The sequence below is a fragment of the Solea senegalensis genome, linkage group LG9, assembly GCF_019176455.1.
Source record: "Solea senegalensis isolate Sse05_10M linkage group LG9, IFAPA_SoseM_1, whole genome shotgun sequence".
NCBI classification, from domain to species: Eukaryota; Metazoa; Chordata; class Actinopteri; order Pleuronectiformes; family Soleidae; genus Solea; species Solea senegalensis.
The window spans coordinates 14,727,437-14,753,797 of NC_058029.1; the positions used below are offsets into that span (position 1 = coordinate 14,727,437).

The 26,361-nt window shown below is 38.1% G+C and overlaps 3 protein-coding genes across 3 annotated transcripts; 2 read left to right on the forward strand and 1 right to left on the reverse strand.

The window, feature by feature from the left end:
* Positions 1–7,863: 7,863 nt before the first annotated feature.
* On the forward strand, positions 7,864–10,346 carry LOC122774685 (early activation antigen CD69-like). Its single transcript, XM_044034160.1, has 4 exons — positions 7,864–8,139; positions 8,251–8,289; positions 8,874–9,278; positions 9,967–10,346. The coding sequence occupies exons 2-4, from the start codon at positions 8,253–8,255 to the stop codon at positions 10,344–10,346; spliced, it is 822 nt and encodes a 273-aa protein (XP_043890095.1). The 5' UTR covers positions 7,864–8,139; positions 8,251–8,252.
* Positions 10,347–11,185: 839 nt separating this feature from the next.
* On the reverse strand, positions 11,186–16,096 carry LOC122774980 (macrophage mannose receptor 1-like). Its single transcript, XM_044034632.1, has 7 exons — positions 15,929–16,096; positions 15,573–15,614; positions 15,438–15,485; positions 14,103–14,507; positions 12,175–12,513; positions 11,985–12,073; positions 11,186–11,531 (listed from the first exon to the last, which is right to left on the reverse strand). Exons 3-7 carry the CDS (start codon positions 15,472–15,474, stop codon positions 11,391–11,393), a joined length of 1,011 nt encoding a protein of 336 aa, XP_043890567.1. The 5' UTR covers positions 15,475–15,485; positions 15,573–15,614; positions 15,929–16,096; the 3' UTR covers positions 11,186–11,390.
* A 6,016-nt stretch (positions 16,097–22,112) lies between these two features.
* Positions 22,113–24,020, forward strand: LOC122774319 (CCN family member 3-like). The gene is made up of 5 exons (XM_044033468.1): positions 22,113–22,208; positions 22,430–22,658; positions 22,755–23,009; positions 23,192–23,421; positions 23,594–24,020. Exons 1-5 carry the CDS (start codon positions 22,152–22,154, stop codon positions 23,885–23,887), a joined length of 1,065 nt encoding a protein of 354 aa, XP_043889403.1. The 5' UTR covers positions 22,113–22,151; the 3' UTR covers positions 23,888–24,020.
* Positions 24,021–26,361: the final 2,341 nt, after the last annotated feature.

The following is a 26,361-nucleotide window of genomic DNA, read 5'->3' on the forward strand; positions in this document are numbered from 1 at the left end:
TCATTCATTATATAGTCAAGTCATTCTATATGTTGTTTTTACATCAAATGAATTTGGTATTTCAATGAATGAATGAATTACACATTTAATAATGAGACATTTATGTATTTAATTCCTATGTGAATGAATGAATGTGAGACACATGTGAGTCATTATTTAATGGTGTATTTATTGATTGAATATTGCCACTTTGACTCGTCCACAGTTTTCACTTGTTAACAATGTAAAAATGAATGTAAATTGGATGAAAAAGCATACAAGGACAACTAGCTCACATGGTTCAGACAAGTACTGGCGTTCCTATGGTCGGGGGTTCGAATCTTACCTGACGTGAATGCTTACTGTATTGCATGTTTTGAATGGACTGGACAACAGTCCAGGGTGAACACCGCCTATGACCCTATGACAGCTGAGCTTGGCACAGCAGCCCCCATGACCCTCAAGTGGAGGACAAAGCGGTAGATGATTGATGGACTGTGGGAGGAAGCCAGAGAATCCGGAGGAAAGCCACACACACACGCGGAGAACAGGAAAAACTTCATAAAGATCCTTGTTCCAACTGGGTCTCGAACCCAAGTCCTCTTGCTGCAAAGTCAGGAGCACCAACCATCTTGTCCATGACGAGGGACAGACGTTCCTAAATATTTCACCAGTCTGACGTTTCTTGAAGTCATGAGTTCTATTATTGAAAGTCTTCCAAATTGGATGAAAAAGCATACAAGGACAACTAGCTCACATGGTTCAGACAAGTACTGGTGTTCCTATGGTCGGGGGTTCGAATCTTCGAGTCAGGTGACAACTTTTAGAAACATGTAAATAGTTAATTGTCTGCTATGCATACTAATAAAAACCATATATCATTAATTACTTGTATTCATGACATGGATTTGAAAGTTCTGCAACTTCCTGTGCAGAATCAAGGGTTTCAGTGCTTTTTTTGTCAGATACCAATGTTTCATACATCTTCCTGGAAAGAGGTCACATCTGCTTAATGACGCACTCAGCAGATCTCGTCTACTTAACATCTGTCCACCACCAACTTATAATTGTATAAATGTGATACTATATTGTATAAACGTGATAATTATATAAACGTGATACTATATTGTATAAACGTGATAATTATATAAACGTGATAATTATATAAATGTGATACTATATTGTATAAACGTGATAATTATATAAACGTGATACTATATTGTATAAACGTGATAATTATATAAACGTGATAATTATATAAATGTGATACTATATTGTATAAACGTGATAACTATATAAACGTGATACTATATTTTATAAACGTGATTATTATATAAATGTGATACTATATTGTATAAACGTGATAATTATATAAACGTGATACTATATTGTATAAACCTGATAATTATATAAACGTGATACTATATTGTATAAACGTGATAATTATATAAACGTGATACTATATTGTATAAACGTGATAATTATATAAATGTGATACTATATTGTATAAACCTGATAATTATATAAACGTGATACTATATTGTATAAATGTGATAATTATATAAATGTGATACTATATTGTATCAACGTGATAGCTACAGTGATAATTAACTGTAGTTGCAGTTGGTTCAGTTTGCTGGTCTACCTGACCGTGGTTTGGTTTCAACAGAATCCCTCATTTTCCACTTTTTAATCAGCGTTTGAACACTGCTGATTGGCATTCTCAATTCCTTGGATATCTTTTTATACCCCTTTCCTGTTTTATGCAGTTCAATTACCTTTTCTCGCAGATCCTTTGACAATTCCTTTGCTTTCCCCATGACTCAGAATCCAGAAACATGGATAAAAGATGCAATGGTCTGTCAGAAGCCCAGAAACTCACTGACCTTTTATACACACACACTAATTACAAACAAACAGGTCACAGGTGAGGATGGGAACCTTGAGTTGTTTGTGTCAACTTTTGTGCATGTTATCAGGTCAAAGTCACTGGGGTATGTAAACTTTTGATCAGGGTCATTTGGGTACTTTCTTTTGTCATTTTGATTTAAAAAGAGTAAACACAGCTGTTTTGAGTTATCATTCATATTCTCTGAACAATGACCGAGAAATCATAAATTCTCCCAGGGTATGTAAACTTATGAGCACAAGTGTATATGCAGTATATATGTATATATATATATATATATATATATATGTACAGTTTATATATATATATTCCCAGGATACAACATTGCGTCATCCCTCTTGTCAGGCATCACAGGGCTTTGTGCTGTTTTTGGTGTTATCTGAGCTTTGCTGAAATAAAACCATATGTCTGAATATTTTTGTATGCGACCTCCTCCGAGTGGCAGCCATGTGTTGGAGTTAAAATGGAGTTAAAACAAACATCCATGTGGAAAAAGACACAGTTGGCCTGCAGTTGCAAACTGAACACTCCCCTGAGAGACATGAAATCATATCTTTGTTAGCATGTTGTCACTGGCATATAATATCCATCCATCCATTTTCTACCGCTTTAATAGGAATGCCCTAAATATAGAAAAACGAAATTACTTTTCAGGTAGAAAAAATCATTTTAGCAAAACACTAGTTCCATTTGCCTTAGATAGTTAATATCTGTATTAAAAACAAGCTCAAAATAGACATGTTTGCACAAACAGACCTGATGTATCTAGAAGTCAGTTAGTAGGTTTGCTTTGTTTTTCTTTGGGTATTTAATGCCTCCATCTTACACCTTATTCCGTCCTCTACTCTCTCAAAACCTCCCCCGTTTTTTTCTTTTTATGACCAAATATAAATAATGTTAAACAAATAAACTTGTTTTCCAAGTCACATTTGCTGCAGAAATGAACGATTAATCGATTTGCACCATGGTAAAGAGAATCAGCAGCTATTTAACAAGTCAATTAACTGATATTTTATATAAAAAGGAATGTTTTTGCTCTGTTTTAATATTAAATAGTTTCAGATCACTGCTTCCTCTTTGTCACATGTCACATACATCCTCTTGTAATGCGTCCTGATCAGAGGAAGACAGCTATTCTCATCCACTGCCACCCAGCAGAAGACACCTGTGTCTCTGTCCCGGTGTCTCAGCTCATGTACGTTAGTGTTCAGCAAATAAACAGTGAGTGAGAGATATGTGGTGGCCTCCCAGGCTGTTGAACCCACTGCCTGAGCGAAATGAAGAGCACTCAACTTTTTTTATTTGAAGTTGTGGAGTATAATGTAAACTGACGTGATGTTGACAGTAGCACCTACTGTACAAACATACCTCTTCCTCACAGTTACAGTATGGTCCTGGGCGAATAACGCAAATAATTCAATTTGGTGGGGCCACCAGCCAGCCTGATTCTTCTGGCCCTTTAAACTCTCCTCAGACCTCACCAGAGCCTGACATGGCCTCCCAGTGAAATATAAACCATTACCACACAATCCATGCAGCCACATCTGCAGAGCTGGTTGCATAGCTCATTAAGAAAGAACAGACAAATCTACAGTGAGTCACATGTCACAACAGACGGGAAGCCAAAGTGACCTTTTATTTATGAAGCGTGGCAGACAGTGTCATTGAAGCAATAGATTATTATTATAAATGTTAAAAAAATGTAAATAAAAAATGATTATCTGGCGTTGCTAGGCTATATGTGTCCTTGAGCAAGACACTTAACCCCATGTTGCAGCGTGTGAATGGCAAAACTGTATTGTAAAGCAGCTCATCAAGACTAAAAAAGCTCGATATAAATACAGACCATTACCAACTCTTCTTCTTCTGATTTTATGACAAGTAACAAAGATAGTTAGAGGAAACGTATTCGAGTAAAAGTAAAAGTTGCTAGAAATATAAATATTAATACCACAGTAAAGTACAGATATGTGCATGTTGTACTTAAGTACATAAACAAAGTATTTGTACTTTGTTACATTACATCAATGGCATTAAGATGATGCTAAACTCCATCTACTGCCCCACACAGACTACGAACCACAGCTGTTATGCTCTACTGCAAAATGAAGCTGGTCTGTCCATGTAAACTATGACCAAAGCATCGACTGTGTGGCCTGTCCACCTCACAAAATGCTTGAAGACATAGAGCAGAGTCCAACAGCAACATCTGGCAGACTGACACACTTACCAATCTGACTTTGTTTGCAGAGGACTGTGTCAAAGTCATTTCCTACCACAAGAGGATGGAGTACATGTACAGGGTAACCAAGAGATGAGTGTGCACAACTGGATTTGGTTGTAGATTTATGAAGACATTTAACTATGACAGGACTTGGATGACTGGCATCTTCGTAAACAACAACAAGTTTAAAAACTCAACAAGTGCTGGTTCTGCCACAGACCTCCTCTGAACAAACACACAAAAAAAGAAATGTTCTCAGCCTTCTCTACATGTTTCATTCCCTTCAACTTTCTTCCCTCTCTCTCTTCACGGTGCAATCTTCCTCTCTCCATCTCAATCTCTGTCATCTATCTTCATCCATATGTTGCACTCTTCACTCCTGAGTAGTGGAAAGATTTCACAGATGACATGAATGTACATATGCAGACTTCCCACCTCAATTCTGCCAATATCACAGTTTGCTACACTGAGTAAAGCCGTCACACAGCAAGAAAACCTATAATGTTGTTGTTTTTTTCTGGGATGTACTATTGGCTTATCACTAATGTCATATTGAACTTTTACCAACCACAACAGAACTTACATCCTACCAGTCAGTGACTATGGATGAAGGAACGACTTTGTTTCCTGTAGCACATGAACAGGCCTGAATAGTTTATATATGTATGTTTCCTAACATGGAGTTGAAGCTTTGAGAAAACGTGATTTTGAAAAAAGACAAAGATGGAAGAAATTGTGATGCAGTTAATGTAACTCATCCGCCGCATGTAACAACATTTCTGTATGGTCACATCTTATTTCCAGGGCTTTTTCCACATTTCCAGTCTCATGTTGCATCATATGACCCAGAAAAGCCAAAATGTGAAGTGTAATTGTGAGTGGGGCAGCTGTAATCTCACTCCTCCGAGATAGTTGTAAAAGAGTGTAAATCCCCTCACACAGTCTGCAAACATGCAGCCATCTTGTGAAGTTTGACATTCTTCGACTTCCTCCTGCGAACTGTTTGAACAACACTCTGTCAGAATGTTGGCAGACGTATCCACTGCCCGGTGGAAACACAGGCCATTTACAAAGATGTCATGAAGCCCAGTTTCTCTAATTCACTAGTCAGAATCAGAATCAGAATACTTTATTAATCCCCGGGGGTTTTTGTTCCAGATGCTCCGTGCAAAGAAATAGAAATACAGCAGTAGAAACAAGGCATAAGATATGGATGTAAAAACAGTAAAATAGGCAATAAGATGGAATGAAATAAAATATTAAATAAAAATAATAATAATAATAATACAATAATAGAGTAGATAATCTGGAAATATATACAATATACAAATAGTTAACAATGAAGTGAGGAAGAGTATTGTTTGTTTTGTTTTATAGACAACCATAGGAGTCCGATCATCAAGGAGGAGTTGTACAGTTGAATGACTTCCTGTGGCGCTCAGTGGTGCATAGAGGTGCAATTAGTCTCTTGCTGAAGGTGCTCCTCTGTTTGACCAGAGTGTTGTGAGAGGGTAAGAGCCATGCTGCAGTATCGCCCGCACCTTCGACAGCATCCTCCAGTCTGACACTGCTGTCAAAGTGTCCAGCTCCACCCCCACAATTGAGTCTGTTGGAATCTGCTACCCTCAGCCTGCTACCCCAGCATACAGCAAACAGAATAGCACTAGCCACCACAGACTCATAAAACATCCTCAGCATAGTCCGGCTGATGTTAAAGGAGCGGAGCCTCCTCAGAAAATAGAGGCGGCTCTGTCCCTTCATGTGTAGGACTTCAGTGTTCTTAGTCCAGTCCAGTTTATTGTCTATGAACACCCCCAGATATGTATAGTGATCAACAATGTCCACATTATGTCCCAGGATGGAAACTGTGGTCACTGGTGTCCTGGCTCTCCTCAGATCCACCACCAGCTCTTTGGTTTGGTTTGGTAGTGGCACTAAAGGACCGTGTATAGGCTGTGGATGAGCAGGAGGGGGTGGTGGTTTGGAGTTTTATCCAAATCCCATGGACAGATGTTTGTTGGTTGTTGTCCTTTCTAGGTCACATGTTTTAAATGTTTGATTTTACTAAAAACTAATAGATTACTATAACAAATGCCACCATACCACCAATCCATACCACTAATCTTGGTGTGAATCCTTGCATTAATAAATCAATAAACATTATTTGTACAGCACTTTTCATACAATTCTTGACTGCCTGTTTGGGGTCAGGAGAACCACAACCTGATTTATGTATTGTTTTGATATGAAAGGGACATCTTGTATTCCACCTGCTTGCTATATTTCAAATTAATTCAATTCAATTTTATTTAGCGCTGAATCACAACATACATTATCTCAAGGCACTTGTGCACAGACAACATCATCGAGAGCAGAGAAACCCAACCATTCACAGAATGAGCAAGCACTAGGACAGCACATCAGTGGAGAAAGAAAGAAAAAAAAAACCCTCCCCTTTAACAGGAAGAAATCTCTGACAGAACCAGACATGTGCAGCCATCTGCCTCGAGCGGTTGTGGTGAAAGGAAAAAACGGGGGACAGAGGAGAGATGGGGGACAGAAAGAGGACAGAGAAAGGACAAGAAGGGGGTGAGATTGAGACAGAGTTATACGTTTAGACAGGACAGTTCTGAGTCAGTGATTGTCGTGAACTATGGCTGAGCAGAACAAGGGACTCAAATGCAGGACTCAGAACACGAATCAGTCAGTAACAGAGTTTAATTCCAGGCAGAGGTTCGGTACACGGGAGGTCAACAAGAGATCAGGCAGAGGTACAAAAGCGTCAGGCAAAAAGGCAAGGTCAAAAAAGGCAGACAAGGTTCAAAAACACGAGAAGGCAAGACTATGGCTGTGAAAAAGAGTGCTGGAACGTGAGCTATGAACTACAACGAACTGGCAACAACACACAGAGGGGAATATAAGCAGTGCTTGATTAGGGAGTGATAGGATGCAGGTGTGGTAGACACAATCAGGAATCAGGTGCACGCAGACAAGGAAGGGGGCGGGGTAGACAGGAACCTGAAACAGAGACAAGGGTGAGTGATTTCAAAATAAAACAGGAAGACAAGACATGGAACGTGAAGGGAGAAACAAAACAAGATACTTAACGTAAGTGACAGATCAAGACAGTGATGACATGTTTCTACAATGTCATTTATATAAGCGGCAGCAGAGACTGTTGATAAAAAATATACTGTAATCAACTTTAATTATAGCGTAACGATAATGATATGACATGACATGACATGACATGACATGACATGACATGACATGACATGACATGATAATAATAATAATAATAGCCTCGAAACTGGATCTGGATCCTGCAAGATGAGTACACACAGAGAGAGAGGACAGGAAGGAAAGACACAAACTAGGGAGAGAACCTACCTCGCCTCTCCTTGAAGAGTTTTTCTCTAAACTGACACTCTCTCAATTGTATGAACTGTTGGGTTTTTGTTCTCTTGATATAATATTGTAAGGTTTATGCCTTACTATGTAAAGTGTCTTGAGATACAAATAAAATTTATTTGATTTGAAGATACATTGACCTTGATGACTGAGAACATTCACAGGCTTGGAAATGGTTTGCATGTTTGTGTGTGTATGTGTGTGTGTGTGTTGCTGGTGGTTTGTTTGTTCGGGGTCTTGTCCTCAGGTTTTCCGCACGGCCCAGACTAGTCATGCTTTACATATGAAAATAGTCCAAATACTTTGTTTATCCAGGGTGTTATAATAGCTTAGTGTCAGTTCATTTGTACAGAGCTCAACATTTTAAAACAGCCGGATTTCAAACTTGTAAGTATTGTGTGTCTACATATTTTTGGACAATGCTGGACTTACTTTGTTTTGGTCATAGTACTCTTTAAAAACATTTACAAATGTTTTTGTTTCCAATTTCCATGAATTCAAGTAAGAGATATAAGATTTCCTATGTTGTAAACAAAAGGCTTATTTCTTTCAAATGTGTTAAAATCTGTATTAGTGAGAACGACACCTTTACTGCAGTAATCCATCCACCTGCCAGGTGAGACAAATCAGATTATTAAACAGATGAGCCTGAATATTAGAATACCCTCCAAATGCGTTAAAATACTTTATTATTTGCCCTTTTTCCTGTTTTTTGCTGTCGAATCAGAGATGGGTTGTTATTTGACATGGACTCTGCTTCGTTTGGGTAAGTTCAAGTGTTTACATGCACTGTAATGTAAATAAATAATGTTTAAAAGAAATTCATTAGAGGGAACACAGATGTGTGGAAGGTCTTTACTTAATACAAAGAGTGAAATGAAGAGATTGCATCTTTGTTTATATACCTCACATTAGAAGAATTACAACAGGAAAAAGATTAAGTTATTATTTTACTTCATTAATGATATTATGATGACTTGTACGTGTATTTGTCTAAACATCAAATGGACTGCTTGCTTAAAGTAAGAGATTAGAAACTTTTAAAGATCCAGTGTGTAACTTCCAGGAGGGGAAATTGAATAATACTACCCTATACTATACTATACTATACTATACTATACTATACTATGCTATACTATACATGTTTGTATAACTATATAATGACTTAGCCTTAAGGCCTTTGCACACCGGACATGGGATTCTTTCAGGCAATTTATTTGTCTATGTGACCAATTGAGCAGCATTCATTTCAGCATCAATTTCTGCCAATTTTTCTGCAGTGCTATCATTAGATGTCAGTCATTGTTACACATCAGACCTTTAAAGATACCTTCTATAATCAAATCACAGGATGGAGCCTCAGCTCCTGCTCTCAGTTTCACCCACGTCAGTACTTCTACATAAACAAGCCCATGACCTGGTACCAGGCTCAGAACTACTGCAGACAGCATTACACAGACCTGGCAACTTTTGAAAGCCATGATGATATAAGCATGCTAGAACCTACGTTTTCCTATTCTTCGGCATGGATCGGACTGTTTGATGACCCCAAATCCTGGAAGGAAAACCTTGGAAATGACCACAACTCCTGGAGATGGTCAGAGACTGGTCAAACAGGCAAAACTACTTTTAAGGCTTGGGCTAGCAGAGAGCCCAGTTTTTGGAACGCACAAGAAGCCTGTGTAATCATGAATACTAATGGAAATTGGGTAGACACTAACTGCGATGAAACTTTGACTTTTGTTTGTTACACAGGTAAGAAGACATTTGAGATTACATCAGCTCTGTTTATGTTTCTTTTATGGAGAAAGTGCTTGTATAATTAAATAGTCACTAACTCTCAGTGAAAACATGGCTGCCAGTGGGGACACAAGGAAAAAAATGAATCTTCGCTAGACAACTTTTTGCAAAATGTACTTTACTTTTTTAAGTATCATTTGTACCATTTGTGTTAGTATTGGCTCAGCAGTAGACAACAAGAAACTGAAGTTTGTAAAGCACTAACTCTGTCACACCAAAGTCCATAGACAAAACCACTGGTTTTAGTTAGAGACACAGAGGCTCCTTCTCTGCTGCTGCCTTGTTTAACAAGTTTGTGTCACTAAGGTAAATCTGAATGAAACACTGTAAACACAGAAATCCCAAAATTGTCACTTTGAACTTAGTGATGGAGGCAGCAGTGGATCAACAACTCCTTTGTGCTGTGATATAAAAATACTGATCTTCTCAATGGACTTTGGTACACAGAGTGAGTGGTTTACCAGCAATTATTCAGTTTTCAATCAGTAAAAGTCAGTCTAATGGTGAGATAAAGGAACACACACCTTCATAAGATATTAAAGTTAATTGTTAATTAGCTATAATCTGTTTTTCCTTACGTCTTCACTGGAAAATATATGATAAATCATAATAAGGACACTGACTTCACTTCTGTCCATTGCAGTCACACACCAAAGTGAGAAAGTCTATCATCTAATCCCGACTATGAAATCATGGAATTCTGCTCAGCAATACTGCAGAGAAAACTACAGAGACCTGGCTATGATTGAGAACGCTGAAGAAAGCGCAAAGGTCTTGTCAAAAATTGGTGGTCAGACATCTTGGATTGGTCTGTACCGAGTGCCATGGACATGGTCTGACAGGTCTCACAGTTCCTTCAAGAACTGGAATGACAATGAACCAACTAACTCGAAATTTATCGAAAACTGTGTGTTGGAGGACTGGCCTCATCATAAGTGGAATGACATTCCCTGTTCCATGATGTGGCCTTTCATTTGTCATCAAGGTGATAGTTCAATGAGAAAAATAAATGATTATTTTTGATTCAGTTCAATTGTACAGTCCATGAGTGATTTTTTTTGTACTTTTCAGTCACAAGACTGAAGACCACGGTGCGGATGCAGATTAAGACTGATGCAGATCTGACAGATCCAGCTGTATATTATATACATACAGTGTATGTATATAATATACATACACCTAACTTCCCACCTACCCTCTTTACCTGCATACCATTGTGTGTATATATATATATATATATATATATATATATATATATATATATATATATATATCCCCCTCAACAATGTTTAGAAACCATAAAGCTGTAGTATGCTAATAATGTTAGCTTGTGATAATTCCTCTTTAAGGGAGTCAGAGAGGCATCTGCTCGTATGAAACAATATTAGCATGTTATCCGACTGAAATAAGACGCGTCCATAGTTGAGTATGTAAGCATGCCATCAATGGAAACACTAACATGTAGATGTTAAGTAGGTGTAATGTTTAAGGACACGTCTTAATTTAGTGTGTTAGCATGCTAATATTGATGATAAGAGCACCCAAAGAACCAGGTGTAAAGTGTAAGTAGGTGTAACACAAACACATCAAATTGACTGTGGTAGTCATTGTTAAAGAAATCCAGAACCAACACTTAATGTCTGACCAGAAATAATAATGTGTCTCTAAACATTATAAAAGTGCATGTTTAAAGTCACTCCTGGCCAAACACAGCCAACACTCAGGAACACCATACTGTGATCACTATCTGGTAATCTACTATCCTTTTTTTACTGTTATGTCAGTTCTGGATTTTACTACCACTAATGTAAGGAAACCAATTGCTGGAAACACAAAGAAGTAAATTCTAAAAACAAAAAAAAGCAGTTATTCAGCAATTAAATGCCATTATGTTGGAGATGATACATTTGCTTTATTAAGTCTGAGGACACAAGTGACTGAAGATACTCAAGAAACATAACACCATAACAAGAATAATGTTGTCATACTAACAACATTTTTCTCTGTTATCATCTTCTATTAGCTTAACAACTCAATAAACAACACAGCAAAATCATTGGGAAGAGGTTAAATATGTTCCCGACTGCTTTGGAGATCGAATAAAGATCGTCCACTCTTTTTTTTGTTTTTTTTGGTTTGGTTTGAGGGCAGATTCCTCCACTGAAGCTTGAAGTCTGTCCATCCCTGGTTTGTTAGCCTTACATGGATCTGAGGAGAAATAAAGAAATGTGAAAGCTTGTTGTCATAGTGAAAGGTCTAATATGCAACACATGAGCACCACTAGTGGTGGAAGTTGAGTGTAGAGTGCTACTTTGCAGAGATGCCAGAACAATATCATCTAATATTGTTATGAAATATATTTAAAACAAAGAGCAAGGAAATCCAGAGCATCGCCCTCAGGTGCTGGTGCTGGTGATAACTCATAAGGTGTGTATCTGTGTGTGTGTGTGTGTGTTCATGGAGCTAGTAGATGCTTCCTCCTAACTAATAACTTAATAACTAAATTAAGGCTAACATTGTAAATAACATCAGCTTACTCTGACTGTGTCTGGCTGTGACATAAAATACAGAACGCTAACAGGTTTAGGTCGAGCATGGGCAATATTCTTCTGGGCTTGGGAGAGACAGAGAAGCAGGGGGGATGAAGCTGTGGGATGTTACCTGCTGGAGAAACTGTTCAATAACAGCTGGATCTGTAAGATTAGCATCAGTCATAATCTGCATCCCCACCGTGGTCTTCAGTGTCATGACTGAAAAGTACAAATAAAACATGCACGTCACTCATGGAACTGTAAAATTTAACTTGAATTGAGTCAAAAATAATGACTTATTTTTCTCATTGAACTATCACCTTGCTGACAAATGAAAGGCAACAGACTGGGACAGCGTATGGACTGCCACTTATGATGCCACAGTTCGGCCACACAGTGTTTTTTGGAGGTGGAGTTAGTTGGTTCACTGTCATTCCAGTTCTTGAAGGAACTGGGAGACCTGTCAGACCATGTCCATGGCACTCGGTACAGACCGATCCAAGATGTCTGACCACCAATTTTTGATAAGACCTTCGCGTTTTCATTAGCATTGTCAATCATAGCAAGGTCTATGTAGTTTTCTCTGCAGTATTGCTGAGCAGAATTCCATGATTTCCTAGTCGGGATTAGATGATAGACTTTCTCTCCTTGGTGTGTGACTGCAATGGACAGAAGTGAAGTCAGTGTATTTATATATTTGTTTATCTTTTCTTTGCAAAAAGGCAGCAACTACAATGTGCACTTTTTTCTGACTTATAGGAACATGTCTGTATATCATGTCTAATATCATTAAAATGTAGGTTTTTATAATCTGTGAGAATCAGTGTAACATATGATGATGAATCACTACATTTAAGGAAAACATTTAGAAGATTAATAATGAATTCATGTTGAATTTCACCAATTCATCTGTGCAAGTTAAATGTACAGGGAATCATATAGTTAAAGGGGTAGTTCAGTGTTTTTGGAGTGTCCTTGTATGAAGATACTAGCACTAACTGCACTGTGCACAGCCCCCTGGTGCAGGAAACCAGCCTGAGACACGGGCACTTTCTTTCATTGAAATCATGGCTTCCGGTGAAGACGTACGGAAAAACAGATTATAGCTACTTAACAAAAGGCTGACATTGTGAAATATTTGACTGCTGAAGTCTGGGATATCTTATGAATGTGTTTGTTGGAAGCTTGTATGTTATTTGGTAAACTCACGTCTGTGTAGTGATGGGAAAATTTTTTTCTTTTCATTAGAATCCGTTCATGAAAAAGATTTGTTCACATAATCGTTCAGTACTTCAAACTGACCGGGTTGTGATTCAGCTCAGTACACACGAGACTCCTGTGTTTAAATCATGAGATTTTAGTAATTTCCTGTTGGAGATTAACACACATTTTCATGTTTTTAAATATTTTAACTGATCTACAGTTTGGCATTTGTCTTGAATTTGCTGAGGCTGATAAGCACAGTTTAAGCCGCTGAATCACTCATTCAGTGCACATTCAGTGTACTAGTTTGCTGGTTCATTCAATGGAAAAAAATAACTTTATATACCAGTACACATAACGTTTCCTCAGTGACTCAGTGACTGAACTGAAACACGAGTGAACGAATAAAAAAAAAATCTGCCTGTCTATCACGTCTGGTCCAATAACATACCATAATAGGCGGAGTCTGTCACAGGTGGGTTTTGAACCCAGGACTCTAGTGCAACTCCTTACCAGCTGAACTAATAGGGGTAACACATGATTGTTTAAGTCCCTCCAGAGCCATAAATAATACATTAAATCTGGAGCTGCCGGTCTTACAAATTCTGACCAAGGGCCATGATTGGCCCAAGGCCGGACTTTGGACATGCCTGCGCTACACTGTCTTCTCATTATGGGCCAGCCTAACGTTTTTGTTTGTGTTTACTGGGAAACTAGACTGTGTGTATTAACTAAAATCACTGGTTTTGTCTATGGACTTTGGTGTGACAGAGTTAGTGGTTAACAAACTTCAGTTTCTTGTTGGAAGAACCCGTCTATTGTTGAGACAATGCTAACACAAAAGGTACATTTCAGTCTATGATACTTAGTGTAAAGTACATTTCGCAAAATGAGCCTTTTGCTATTTAGCTAAGATCCATTTTGTCCTTGTGTCCCCACTGGCAGCCATGTTTTCACTGAGAGTGAGTGACCATTTATTTATACAAGCACTTTCTACGAACAATAAACACAAACAGAGCTGATGTAACCTCAAATGTCTTCTTACCTGTGTAACAAACAAAAGTCAAAGTTTTAGTGCAGTTAGTGTCTACCCAATTTCCATTAGTATTCATGATTACACAGGCTTCTTGTGCGTTCCAAAAACTGGGCTCTCTGCTAGCCCAAGCCTGAAAAGTAGTTTTGCCTGTTTGACCAGTCTCTGACCATCTCCAGGAGTTGTGGTCATTTCCAAGTTTTTCCTTCCAGGATTTGGGGTCATCAAACAGTCCGATCCATGCCGAAGAATAGGAAAACGTAGGTTCTAGCATGCTTATATCATCATGGCTTTCAAAAGTTGCCAGGTCTGTGTAATGCTGTCTGCAGTAGTTCTGAGCCTGGTACCAGGTCATGGGCTTGTTTATGTAGAAGTACTGACGTGGGTGAAACTGAGAGCAGGAGCTGAGGCTCCATCCTGTGATTTGATTATAGAAGGTATCTTTAGTGTTTCATGATTTAATAGTTACACAAATAACTGAGTTATATACAACAATTTTAAAGGTCCAATGTGTATGACCGACATCTAATGATAGCACTGCAGAAATAGAAAAATGGAGGACTCCTTTCCTCACCAAGTGCTGTTAACACTGAATTTGGAAAATCCTGTTTTTTTTGTACTGTGCACCTGCAACCTGGAACACACTTTTATCATTAGGACAATTTAAATCCATAATTGCATCGACTTTTACTTCCAACTGCTCCTGTTTTTAGCTAGACCTCTTTGTTTTCATTGTGTTTGTCACTTTAGTTATATGTTTATGTATTTTTCCAACGTTTTGTGTTCTGTCTCAGGCTTTATTGTAAATGAGGTTGCTCCTCAATATAGTTCCGAGTTTAAATAAAGGTTATATATACATACATATATATATACATATACATATATATATATATATATATATATATATATATATATATATATATATATATATATATATATATATATATATATATATATATATATATATATATATATAAATAAATAAATGAATAAATACAATTATACAGTTATAAAAACATGTATCGTATAGTATAGGGTAGTATTAATCAATTTCTGCCAATAAATCCTCCTGGAAGTTACACACTGGACCTTTAAAAGTTTCTAATCTCTTACCTTAACGAAGCAGCCCCTTTTAATGTTAATACAAATACACATACAATTCATCATAACATCATCAATGAAGTAAAATAATAATTTAATTTTTTTACTGTTGTACTTCTAATGTGAGGCATAGAAACAAACAACCTTCCACACATCTGTGTCCCCTCTACTTCTGTTTCTTTCATTTTAATGAAATTCTTTACATTATTTATTTACATTACAGTGCATGTAAACACTTGAACTTACCAAAAAGGAGCAGGGTCCATGTCACATAACAACCCATCTCTGATTTGACTGCAAACAAGAGGAAAAAGGGCAAATAATACAGTTTTATTCTTCTAATATTCAGGCTCATCTGTGTAATAGTCTGATTTGTCTCACCTGGCAGGTGGATGGATTATTGTGGTAAAGGTGCCGTTCTCACTAATACAGATTTGAACACATTTGAGAGAAATAAGCCTTTTGTTTACAACATAGAAAATCAGTAGTTTGACATTTTTAAACACTTCGCTAAAAACCCTCACCTTTCCAATGACTTGACCTAGTAAATATGTAGCAAACAACAATTGTGTTTTAGCTGTAAGAAAATTGAATGTATGGATAATTTTCTTATCCAACATGAGTTTGAGTTAATACATTTCTTTGCTTTCTATTCCCCCTGTGGTTCTTTCATTTTCCAAGTGCGATGCTATCCCAACCGTCTCGTTAACTCATCAACAAAGACACGCAATACTCACACGTTTGAAATCCAGCTGTTGAATGATTTTAAAATGTTGAAATCTGAACTCCAATGGAGCTGGCTCTAAATGGGCTGTTATAAAGCCCTGGACAGTTTACATATTCAAAGCATATAGGTTGTTTTTGTTTAAATGCATGCTAAATGTAAAAAAGAGACTCCTATTTTTGGACGACCAACTAACCACCACCAACACTCAAGCAAACAAGATTCAGCTGTAGAGCTCTAGAACCTGATGTCCTGCAACACTATTTTGGCAGGACGCAACACTGATTAAATCTATAGACGTATATAATATATCAGATCATATCATATGTGTCCTGGGATGAAAAAACAATCAGGGACAAGCAAAGGGAGAGAACATTTTATCGGAGTTTGACGAGGGAAAGATTATCAGAAAGTTAAAGGTTTCTGCCTTACTATGCAAAAGTGTCTTAAAATACAAATAAAATTGATTTGGTTTGAGGATATGTTGTCCTTGATTCCTGAGAACATTCACAGACTTTGAAATGATTTGTGTGTGTGTGTGTGCGTGTGTGTGTGTTACTGGTGGTTTGTTAGGAGTCTTGAACTCAGGTTTTCCTCAAGGCCCGGACATTAGACTAAAATCATGCTTTACATATGAAAATAGTCCAAACACTTTGTTTATTCAGGGTGTTATAATAGCTTAGTGTCAATTCATTATTTAAAATCTTTCAACAGCTGGATTTCAAACTTCTCATCTTTTTGGACCATACTGTGCTTACTTTGTTTTCGTCCTAGTTACAGATTCAGGATTTAAGGATTTCTCTCTTTTTTTTTTAAAGAAAATATGTAAATATGTAAAAGATGTGAGATTTCTTATGTTGTAAACAAAAGGCTTATTTCTCTCAAATGTTTTAAAATCTGTATGACACCTTTACTGCAATAATCCATCCACCTGCCAGGTGAGACAAATCAGATTATTACACAGATGAGCCTGAATATTAGAATACTCCTCCTTTTTACCCTTTTTCCTGTTGTTTGCAGTCAAATCAGAGATGGGTTGTTATGTGACATTGACTCTGCTCCTTTTTGGTTAGTTCAAGGGTTTACATGCACTGTAAAAAGGAAAAAGATTGAGTTAATATTTTACTTCATTAATGATATTAATTATTACATGTATTTGGGGCTGCTTGGTTAAGATAAGAGATTAGAATATTTTAAAGGTCCAGTGTGTAACTCCCAGGAAGATTTATTGGCAGAAATTAAAAAATACTACCCTATACCCTACCCTACTCGAACTGTGACCAATCGAGCAGCATTCATTTCATGTTATTTTTTCCTGCTGTTGACAGTCCTAACAGTTAACGCGATTGTGTTTGTTTCCCAAAACCCTGTTATTTTTCATTAACAAGAAAAAACTGTAAAACTAATACAAGACATTGTAATAGGAAGAAGGAAGAGGAAGAGCTTCAGTGGGACAGTGTGTGTGCCGCTGCTGCTGCTGCTGATGGTGTGTGTGTGTGTGTTTGGCCTGTTCTGCTCGCAGACAAACCGTGATGCAATTGTTTTCCCCTCATCCTCATAATTTATTTGTTTGTACGCATCGTGCTTGATGTGCATAGGAGGGTGCGTCATAATTCCCATCATAATTATCCACACTTTCGTCTTGTATATTTGCCTCACGTCCAGTCTGCAAAAACCTCCAGAATAAACCTTTCTGTGTTTTAGGCAACAGGTTTACTTTAAATAGGCCGCCATCTTGCACCACCATGTTTCTACAACAGCCGGGATTGACAATTTTTATTTTTTTTTTTAAGCAGAACACATTTCTTTATTTCTCCTCAGATCTGTGCGAGGCTAGCACACCTGGGATGGACAGACTTCGAGCTTCAGTGGAAGAATCAACCCTGATCTCAAGAGCACTTCAACCGCTTCTAAATGATTTTATTGTGTTGCTGTCGTTAACAAAAGACGGCAACGAAAAATAACGTAGTTAGTCTGTGTGGTGTGATGTTTTGCGTTGTACATTCTGCATTGTACAATTAGATTAGAACAACACTTTTTAAGAAGCAAATAAAATATCGATTTAATCATTCAAAATATTGTATTTTATTACACTTGTTCTTTGCGCTCCCTCTTTGCGCCATGGTTTTTTGTTTGCGGGCGGGCCTTAGGAAGCTGCCTGCTGATTGGCTACTGAGTTTTGGAAAAATGTAAACAGATCACTCTGTTTGGCATAAGATATTTACAATTATTTTGTCGCGTTCCAAATCACGGAACACAAAGAACAAATGTATTTTCAAACAAAAAAATTCAATATTTTTGAATGATTAAATCAATATTTTATTTGCTTCTTAAAAAGTTTTGATTGCGTCATGAAAAGTGTTGTTTGAAAATATTGACACAAATCTAGTTCCATACTGTGTCCAAGCAGTTTGTTTAATAACTTGTATCCCCTAAATAAACCCTAAATAAGGTGAATATGCATATGAAATCTTAACTTCCAGATGTCATGCAACATAAATTGTATCAATTGAATCAAAACAAAACCATTGAGAAAGCAACAGTTAGAGGGCACGAACATGAACGTCGTCTATCACCATTACACTGTGCTCAGTGTTAACAGCATCATGACATGTTAAAGTCAAAATGTTGCCTCCTACATCATTGAAATAAAATACGGACAAACATTTGCATCTACGGAAAATGACTCCCTGTGGTTAACCTTTGCAGGAACAAGCCTCACAATGTGTCTGATACAGGTAAATAAGACATTTGAATTAAATTCAAATTCATCCTTGAATATATGCATTGCCGAAACTAAGACATGTGTTGTCTATTGCATGAAAATACTTGCAATAGTTTATTGTTTTCTAGACAGGGACCTTTTTGTTTGTTATTTTGGCCTTAGTCCACCCTGAAGCCTAGACCTCAGTTCAACCATTTTGTAGTAATTTATCCTACTTTTGTAAATAAATCATTATTTTTGTGAATACAACGCTAAAAATCGTTTGTGGTCACTTGGGGAAGATGAGGCCTTATCATGTTATGTACAAATATAACAATTATTATGCAAGAATCTATTATTAATTATATTAGCTTGTGATAATTCATCTGTTAGAGAGTCAGAAAGGCATCTTTGATAGTATCAGGAAGACAAGTAACATAGTTGCTAACATACACAACAATGAGGAAGTCATGTTAAACTTTACACCTGGTTCTTTTTGTGCTTGTATAAATAATATTATCATGTTTTCAGACTGAAATAAGACATGTCCACACGTAGATGTATAATGTTTGAGCATACCGTCTTATTTTAATGTGTTAGTATGCTAATAGTGATGATAAGAGCACACAGAGAACCAGGTGTCAAGTTTATGTAGGTGTAACACAAACACACTGAATTGACTGTGGTGGTCATTGTTAAAGAAGACCAGAACCTACATTTGACCTCCGAACAGTCAAATGACTCTGTGGTTATGTGTGTGTCTGACATTTGTCTGACATAGGTAAATGAGACATTTGAATTAAATAGAAAATTCTTCCTTTTTGCAAAATAGAACAACAACACATTAATGATCTGCATTGCTGAAACTGAGACATGTGTTGTCTGTTGCATGAAAATAAATGACGCAATATTATGTTATTAATGATATTAGCTAGTGATAAGTCCTCTCTTCGAGAGTTGGTTAGGGGCTTTCTTTCGATTTTCAACTGTTGTAATAAAAAAAAAAACAACATTTTTGCACAAGTGTAGAACAAATTGGACAAAGAGCATATTTGTCCTTTATAAAAAATAAAAATGTAAAAATCTAAAGTTTATATGTATATACATATGTATATGTATATGTATGTATATATATAGATAGATAGATAGATAGATAGATAGATAGATAGATAGATAGATATGTACATTTGAAGCCTGTCTAATGAACCATTGGTGAGTTATGTGTTTAACAAACAGCTCCACTACAAAAATAGTCTTAGATTGATTCTTGTTTTAATAAAAAATAATCTGTCAATGGTGCGAGCAAATTTAGCTTGGCTCCCTTTTTTCCTCAATTAACGCGATGGATGTATCTAATTTTACAATTGCTTCTATTTTTCTTAATCAACAAGTTTTTTTATTATTATTTACAAAATATTGGTTCAGAAAATCAGTATTTGAATTTTTTTGTGAAGGCAGTCTGCCTCCATTTTTAAACATATTGAGACATAAGACCATATTCAGATATTTACAGTGTTGTTTATTCTCTATATTCTCTACGTCCCTATAGATGACAAACCCAAACGTTGTTAAATTTTTGGAAGGGGAGGACTATTACTTTTACTTGGCTGCAGGGTTGCTAGGTCTGCGTGACAAAACCAGTCCAATGTTAGCCCCCAAAAATGAAAAAAACCAACACCAGAACACCAGACCATCGCCAAATGTCTCCAAACATGTCTTTGTCATGTATACACTTAACTTGTGGACAAAAATAATTCAATCCACAGCAACACTTCAAAAATAGCCCTATCCTGCAGATAAACTGCAGACCTGGCAACCCTGTTTGTCCCACAAACTTTAAATTATCGATGAATAATAACCGATGATGTCACTTTAATGCGACAGGCTGTATGTTGTGATGGAGCTGATTGAGGGAGTTCCACTGGCTGAACATTTCAACTCTATGAAGGAGAAACAGCAGCAACTCACCAAAGACGTAGTCATACAGGTAACTGCTGTATACAATGCTAGCCACTTCTCCACCGTGTGGCCCATGTCTCAAGCTGAATTGGGCCACCAAATAGGTTTAGTGCGACCCACAATTTCCTCAAGAAAAAATCAAAAACCCACAAAAATGCGACCAAATATAATAAACCCGTCTGAGCATGTTAATCGTAGCAAATTAAATTAAATTCATAATGCATCAATGTGTACTTAAAATGTACTACAAAACATAAAGTATCAGCTAACATTGCCGACCCTGAACACGACCCAAAAGGAAGTCAGCCAATTTGAATTTCGCTGCCATTTCGCCACAAAGGAAGTGGCCCTGTTTAGTTACTGGTTCCTGTGTTAAGCGTACATCTGAAGTGAGTTCTGTGTCCTACAGGAGGCAAAACACAAAAACACAAGTAGTTAGGATTTATGACACTACATGCTTTCATAAGACTGAAGTCAAACTCACTGATCTTTGTGATCCAGTCAGCCTCGCTTTGACATCCGCCTTCATGCCTATGCATGGAGGGAACCACAACACATGTCTGACCAGATGTGTCTTTCTATTTTAGGGAGCAGAACCAAATCTACTGGGAACAAGTGTGTTTTCCATTCTGACCTCCCAGGTGGGGTTTGGGAAGAGAGGACACGGGGTCACCACCTAGTTTTAGTGGGAAACACATTAGAGCACAGCAACAATATGGCAATAGTATGGTCATAACTGTGTATTAGGTTGATAATGTCTTTTATTTTTATATTATTCACCAAGTTACAGCTTGGAAATAACAATGGGAAAAGGATTTGGCACTATGGAAGGATGCATTTCAGCCTTATGGTAATTGATTCACACACATTTTCATGTTAAGGTTTGATCCAGGTAATGACCTATAGTCATTGTTATTACCAAGTTATTATCAGGCAATAACGTGGGAATACTGTAATACTATCTTCTTATCACCATGCTTTTACTTTATTATCACCAATCTGAAAATGGCATTAAACATAAGCTGGTATTACCATATTATTAACATTACCTAATAGCATGGTAATATTATGGTACCATATCACCGTGCTGTTAGGTAACATAATAGCACTTCAGTAAGAAAAAAAAATGAACCTAATAAACAGATGTACAGGGATAATTAATTGTAAAATGCTGAAATAAAATTGTATGATCAATATATTGCGTGCACATATTAAAAATAAAAACTGTCCGAAGAATATAAGGAATTGTGAAGTCTTAAAACTCTGTGTTTGTTGTACGCTCTTTGACAGGATCTCACAATAAAATGTGACTCCCGTCTTCCTCCAACACTCTGAGCAATCTGTCCAGCATTCCTTCTTGTTTTGTCGTCATGGTGCCAGCGGAGCAGCCCCACTATATAAGGTCGTCCTCTCTGCAGACCAGAGCCAGAATGACAAAGAGAGTACAACCTTCTGCAGCAAAACCATCAGAGAGGAGGAAGTTTTCCATCCTGAACCCAACGGCTCAGTTCAGGTCCCTTAAAGACGACTCGGCACTTTGACTGCAGATATTTTTGATTCTGCTCTTCTTAATATGAATATGTCCAAACCTTCACAGACTGTTCTGTTTGTCTTCATTTTAACAGCACAGGTAAGCATTCAATCCTATGATAAACTTTTAATTTACACCAATGGTTTGTATTCTAACACTAGATTTCATTAACATCGTCATTTGATACAATATCCTAATTGTATTTTTTAAAGTGAAATCGGATGTAACATCTAATCTCAATAATCAATAATCAGTCATATTAATATGATTCAAGAAGATGTACATTAACACATCAAAATGTATCTCCTTTCCCCTCCCAGGTGTTTACAGTCGTCTGGTCCCAGGTATGTCCACGGAGATGCCAGTGTCCCAAGGAGCCCCCGATGTGTCTCCCTGGAGTTCCCCTGATCCTGGACGACTGTGCCTGCTGCCTTGTGTGTGCTCGTCAGAAAGGACAGATCTGCTCTGAAATGAACCCCTGCGACACTCGTAAAGGGCTGCAGTGTGACTACACAGCCGACGTCCACAAGAGGACTGGTATCTGTGCAGGTGAGCGGGCCTCTCTTGGTGCTGTCATTCACGAATATATTCACACGATGTCTTGTCCGTGTCCTTTATTGATTTTGTTACATTTCTTTCCTCCAGCTCATGAAGGAGATGTGTGCGTTTTGGGCAGTTCTGTCTACAAGCATGGTCAGACCTTCTTCCCCAGCTGCAAGTACCAGTGTGTGTGTCGGGGCGGACAGATTGCCTGCGTGCCACGCTGCAACGTGGATGTGATGCTGCCTGGCCCTGATTGTCCCATGCCACGGAAGATCCAGGTGCCTGGAGAGTGCTGCGAGAAATGGGTGTGTGAGCCCCAAGCAGAGGCCAGTGCTCTGGGTGGCCTCGCCATGGCAGGTGAGTAGACTGAAAGTAGTGTGTCACATACACATATAGAATCACCTTGTTCTCTTTGATGTTGATGTCACTCCACTGTGAAAACAAAGTTTCTCTGACCTTTCCCGGGTAAAGGGCCAAGACCCCCTTTTTTTCCCCACTCCAACCTATATTCCTCCATCGGTCTGTGTGCGTTTCTTTAGCCTTTCGTCGGGAGGAGACCGTGAGCTTTGACAACTGGGACTCCAGCCTGAATTGCATTGAGCAGACCACAGAGTGGGGTGCTTGCTCCCAAACCTGTGGCATGGGGGTGTCCACCAGAGTGACCAATAAGAACCGTCGCTGTGAGATGGTGAAGCAGAGCAGACTGTGCATGATCAGACCCTGTGATGACCTGCAGAGTCATACTCAGCCAACACAGCTTTCAACAAAGGTACTTTTTGGGTGAAGTGATATCGACATTTGCTTGTCCTGATCTTGGTGCCAGATAAAGGATAATCTCCTGAACTTTCTGCAAGAAAATAACACTTAATGTCATTGTTCTCCTGAGAGATCTGGCACATCTGGCAGTACATACTCAATAAGCAACTGTTTTCTCCCTGCAGAGAGGCAGTAAGTGTCAGAGGATGGTAAGGAGTGACCACGCTGTCCACCTCTCCTATAAGAACTGCACCAGTGTCCAGGCTTACAAACCTCGCTACTGTGGCTCCTGCACAGACGGCCGCTGCTGTACACCTCACAGAACTAAGACCGCCATGGTGGAGTTCCAGTGTGACATGGGTAAAAGTGTCAGGAGGCCAGTCATGGTGATCCTGACCTGTGTTTGCCACAGCAACTGTCCTCGAGACAACGCTGTGTGGCAGCCATCAGAGCTGGGATACAGTGGCATGAGGTTATAGCTAAACGACTTGCAATAGTAAATCCACATTGCTGCTAATAACTATGTCTTTAAATCCAAGGATGCCTTCAAACCGGCTGGAAGACAGATAAAAATAAACTCTACATATAAAAGACAGATAAAAATAAGACAGATAAAAGAGGAAGACAGATAAAAATAAACTCTACATTTTAAAGTGAAATAATACATTCCATATACATTTATACAGTATAAATATATGCAAAACAAAAATATGTCCTGCTTTTGAGAATGAGATAGAGAATTAAAAGCTTGATATCTGGAGAAATTTTAATCGTGTTAAATCCTATGGACATATTAGTGCCATCTCCTCTGTTGCTAAATAAGGCACTTAGACCTTGTGATGATTTGATTATCTCCATGCCTGGCGGTGTGGAATCACCTTTATGTCAATGTCTTGCATACATACAACTAAGTCGTGGCCACTCCAGCAGAAATGTGCATTTTTGTACATGTCATATGAAACCATTGTGTATTTTGCTGAGTCACATTAATGAGGAGGAAAGCTTTGACTGCAGCCAACTGCTGTATGTCATAACTACAGTAACACTTCTAGAAAGAAAAGCTGTTTTTACAATATAACATGTTTGCATTAATACAAGAGAAACAACACCAGGAAAGCAGAAAGAAATAGAGGAATCAGACCATGAGCTGTTACCTTCTGCTAGAACTGCCATGGGAATTTTCCAGTGATGGAGCACATTTTTGAAATAACAGGACTTTGACCTGGTCCCATACAAGGACTCAACCTAAAAACGAGGGGTCACAGTGATGACTTAGTGTTATTTCTAACATCTGCCTAAAATACTGCATTTGTCACAAAATGCTTAAATTGTATGTTCCCAGCAATGAAAGCAGATGTATGTTGTTGTTGTGTAGTCTAGAATGGTTGCATTTGTTTAAGCTAGTGCACATAAACTGAAGCTATTTTTTATAATGACAAAAGTTTTGTAAATACTTGCTGTATAGCTAGTCTGACTGAGTGTGTATCAAATACACAGTGTACACATGAATTGTATATAATTATGTGTGATTTGTACTTGACACTGTTTGTGTCCTTGTCCGACAGAACCGTAGTGCAAAACGCCACATGAATAAATGTGTATTTTTTTTTGTATCCAGATTTGGATTTATTTGTTAACTTTGAAGTAATGTATATGCAACTAGTGTTTTAAAAAGATACTGCAATTCAAAATGAGCGTGGTGCCCCCGCTCCTCTTCCCCAGTGACTAGAGGTTACCAGATAGTTTGAGGATCCAGTCCCACACACACACTCAAAGCCCTAAACATAGTTTGCAGGCTGTAAATAAAATTTTAAATTGTGAATATAATGACCGTACAATTTCCTAAAGTCTTTAATAACATATCATGATCACTCACGGCTGAGTTTCCCTCCGCTAGCGGTCATACTTGGTGTATGACGTTAAGTAGAATGTTACAGTAAGTTGATCAATAATTGTGGACACATTAATTATGTAAAATGAATTAAGGAGGAATTGTTCGAGAATTTTAAAGCACCAAAGCACCCCCACCCCCCAGTTTTCAAGCATGTGTTATGTAGGTCAGATCTAAAATAAATAAAAAAATAAAATGATCTGTAGTGAATTACCCTCTTACCAAAAGACTTACCCTTGTACTGCACATGACATTCCTCTCTCTAGAAATGAACGCACACATTATTCAGATGAAGTCGACTTCCTTCTGTGGAATCCCTTTTAACAGAACAGGATGGTCGTGCTTTCAAATGGGAGCGAGGAGCTTCCACTCCCCTTTGGGCCCCACTGACTGTGTGTGGTGACCTTTGACCTCTGTCAGTGAACCCCACTTGAAAGGTTACAATGGAAAACCCAATTATTCCCAGAGGAATTGCTCCTGCCTCTTAAAATAGCCCTTCAGTGGAAAGTTCAGCCCATCCGTACCTTGAGTGTGTGGGGGGGCTAACATTATGGTTGACACGTCATGGTTTCTGCTGAGCACAGGTGTGTGGTAAAGTTACACAACGAACAACAGAAGTAAGACAGATGCTAGTGGCATAGATTCAGCCAATAGTAGTCGCCCTTACTCGGACTGAATCAGACGGAAATATCTGAACAATGGATCAATAATTGCAATGAAAGTATTTTAAAAAAGTGCTTAGGACTTACCTTATGGAGGCTGCTGTCTTGCACCAACAGCAAACCAGCCTGAGTGTGCATTCCAAGCAAAAGCTTACTGCACAAACAAAGAAGAATGGCAGCGCCCACATAAACGTGGTGCACAAACAAACTAAAAGGGAGGAAATGGCCCTGAGAGTGAGAGTGTAAGGATGGAGAGAGCTGTGAAAGAGTGTTTTCATCCTTTCTGGTATGTGAAGGACACAGTATAGTTTAACCACGCTTGGTAAAAGTGAGGGGGTGAGCTGAGGAGTCTTCTGCTTGTTGCAATATGCAGTCTCACCAGTAGGTGTCACCCCAGTGC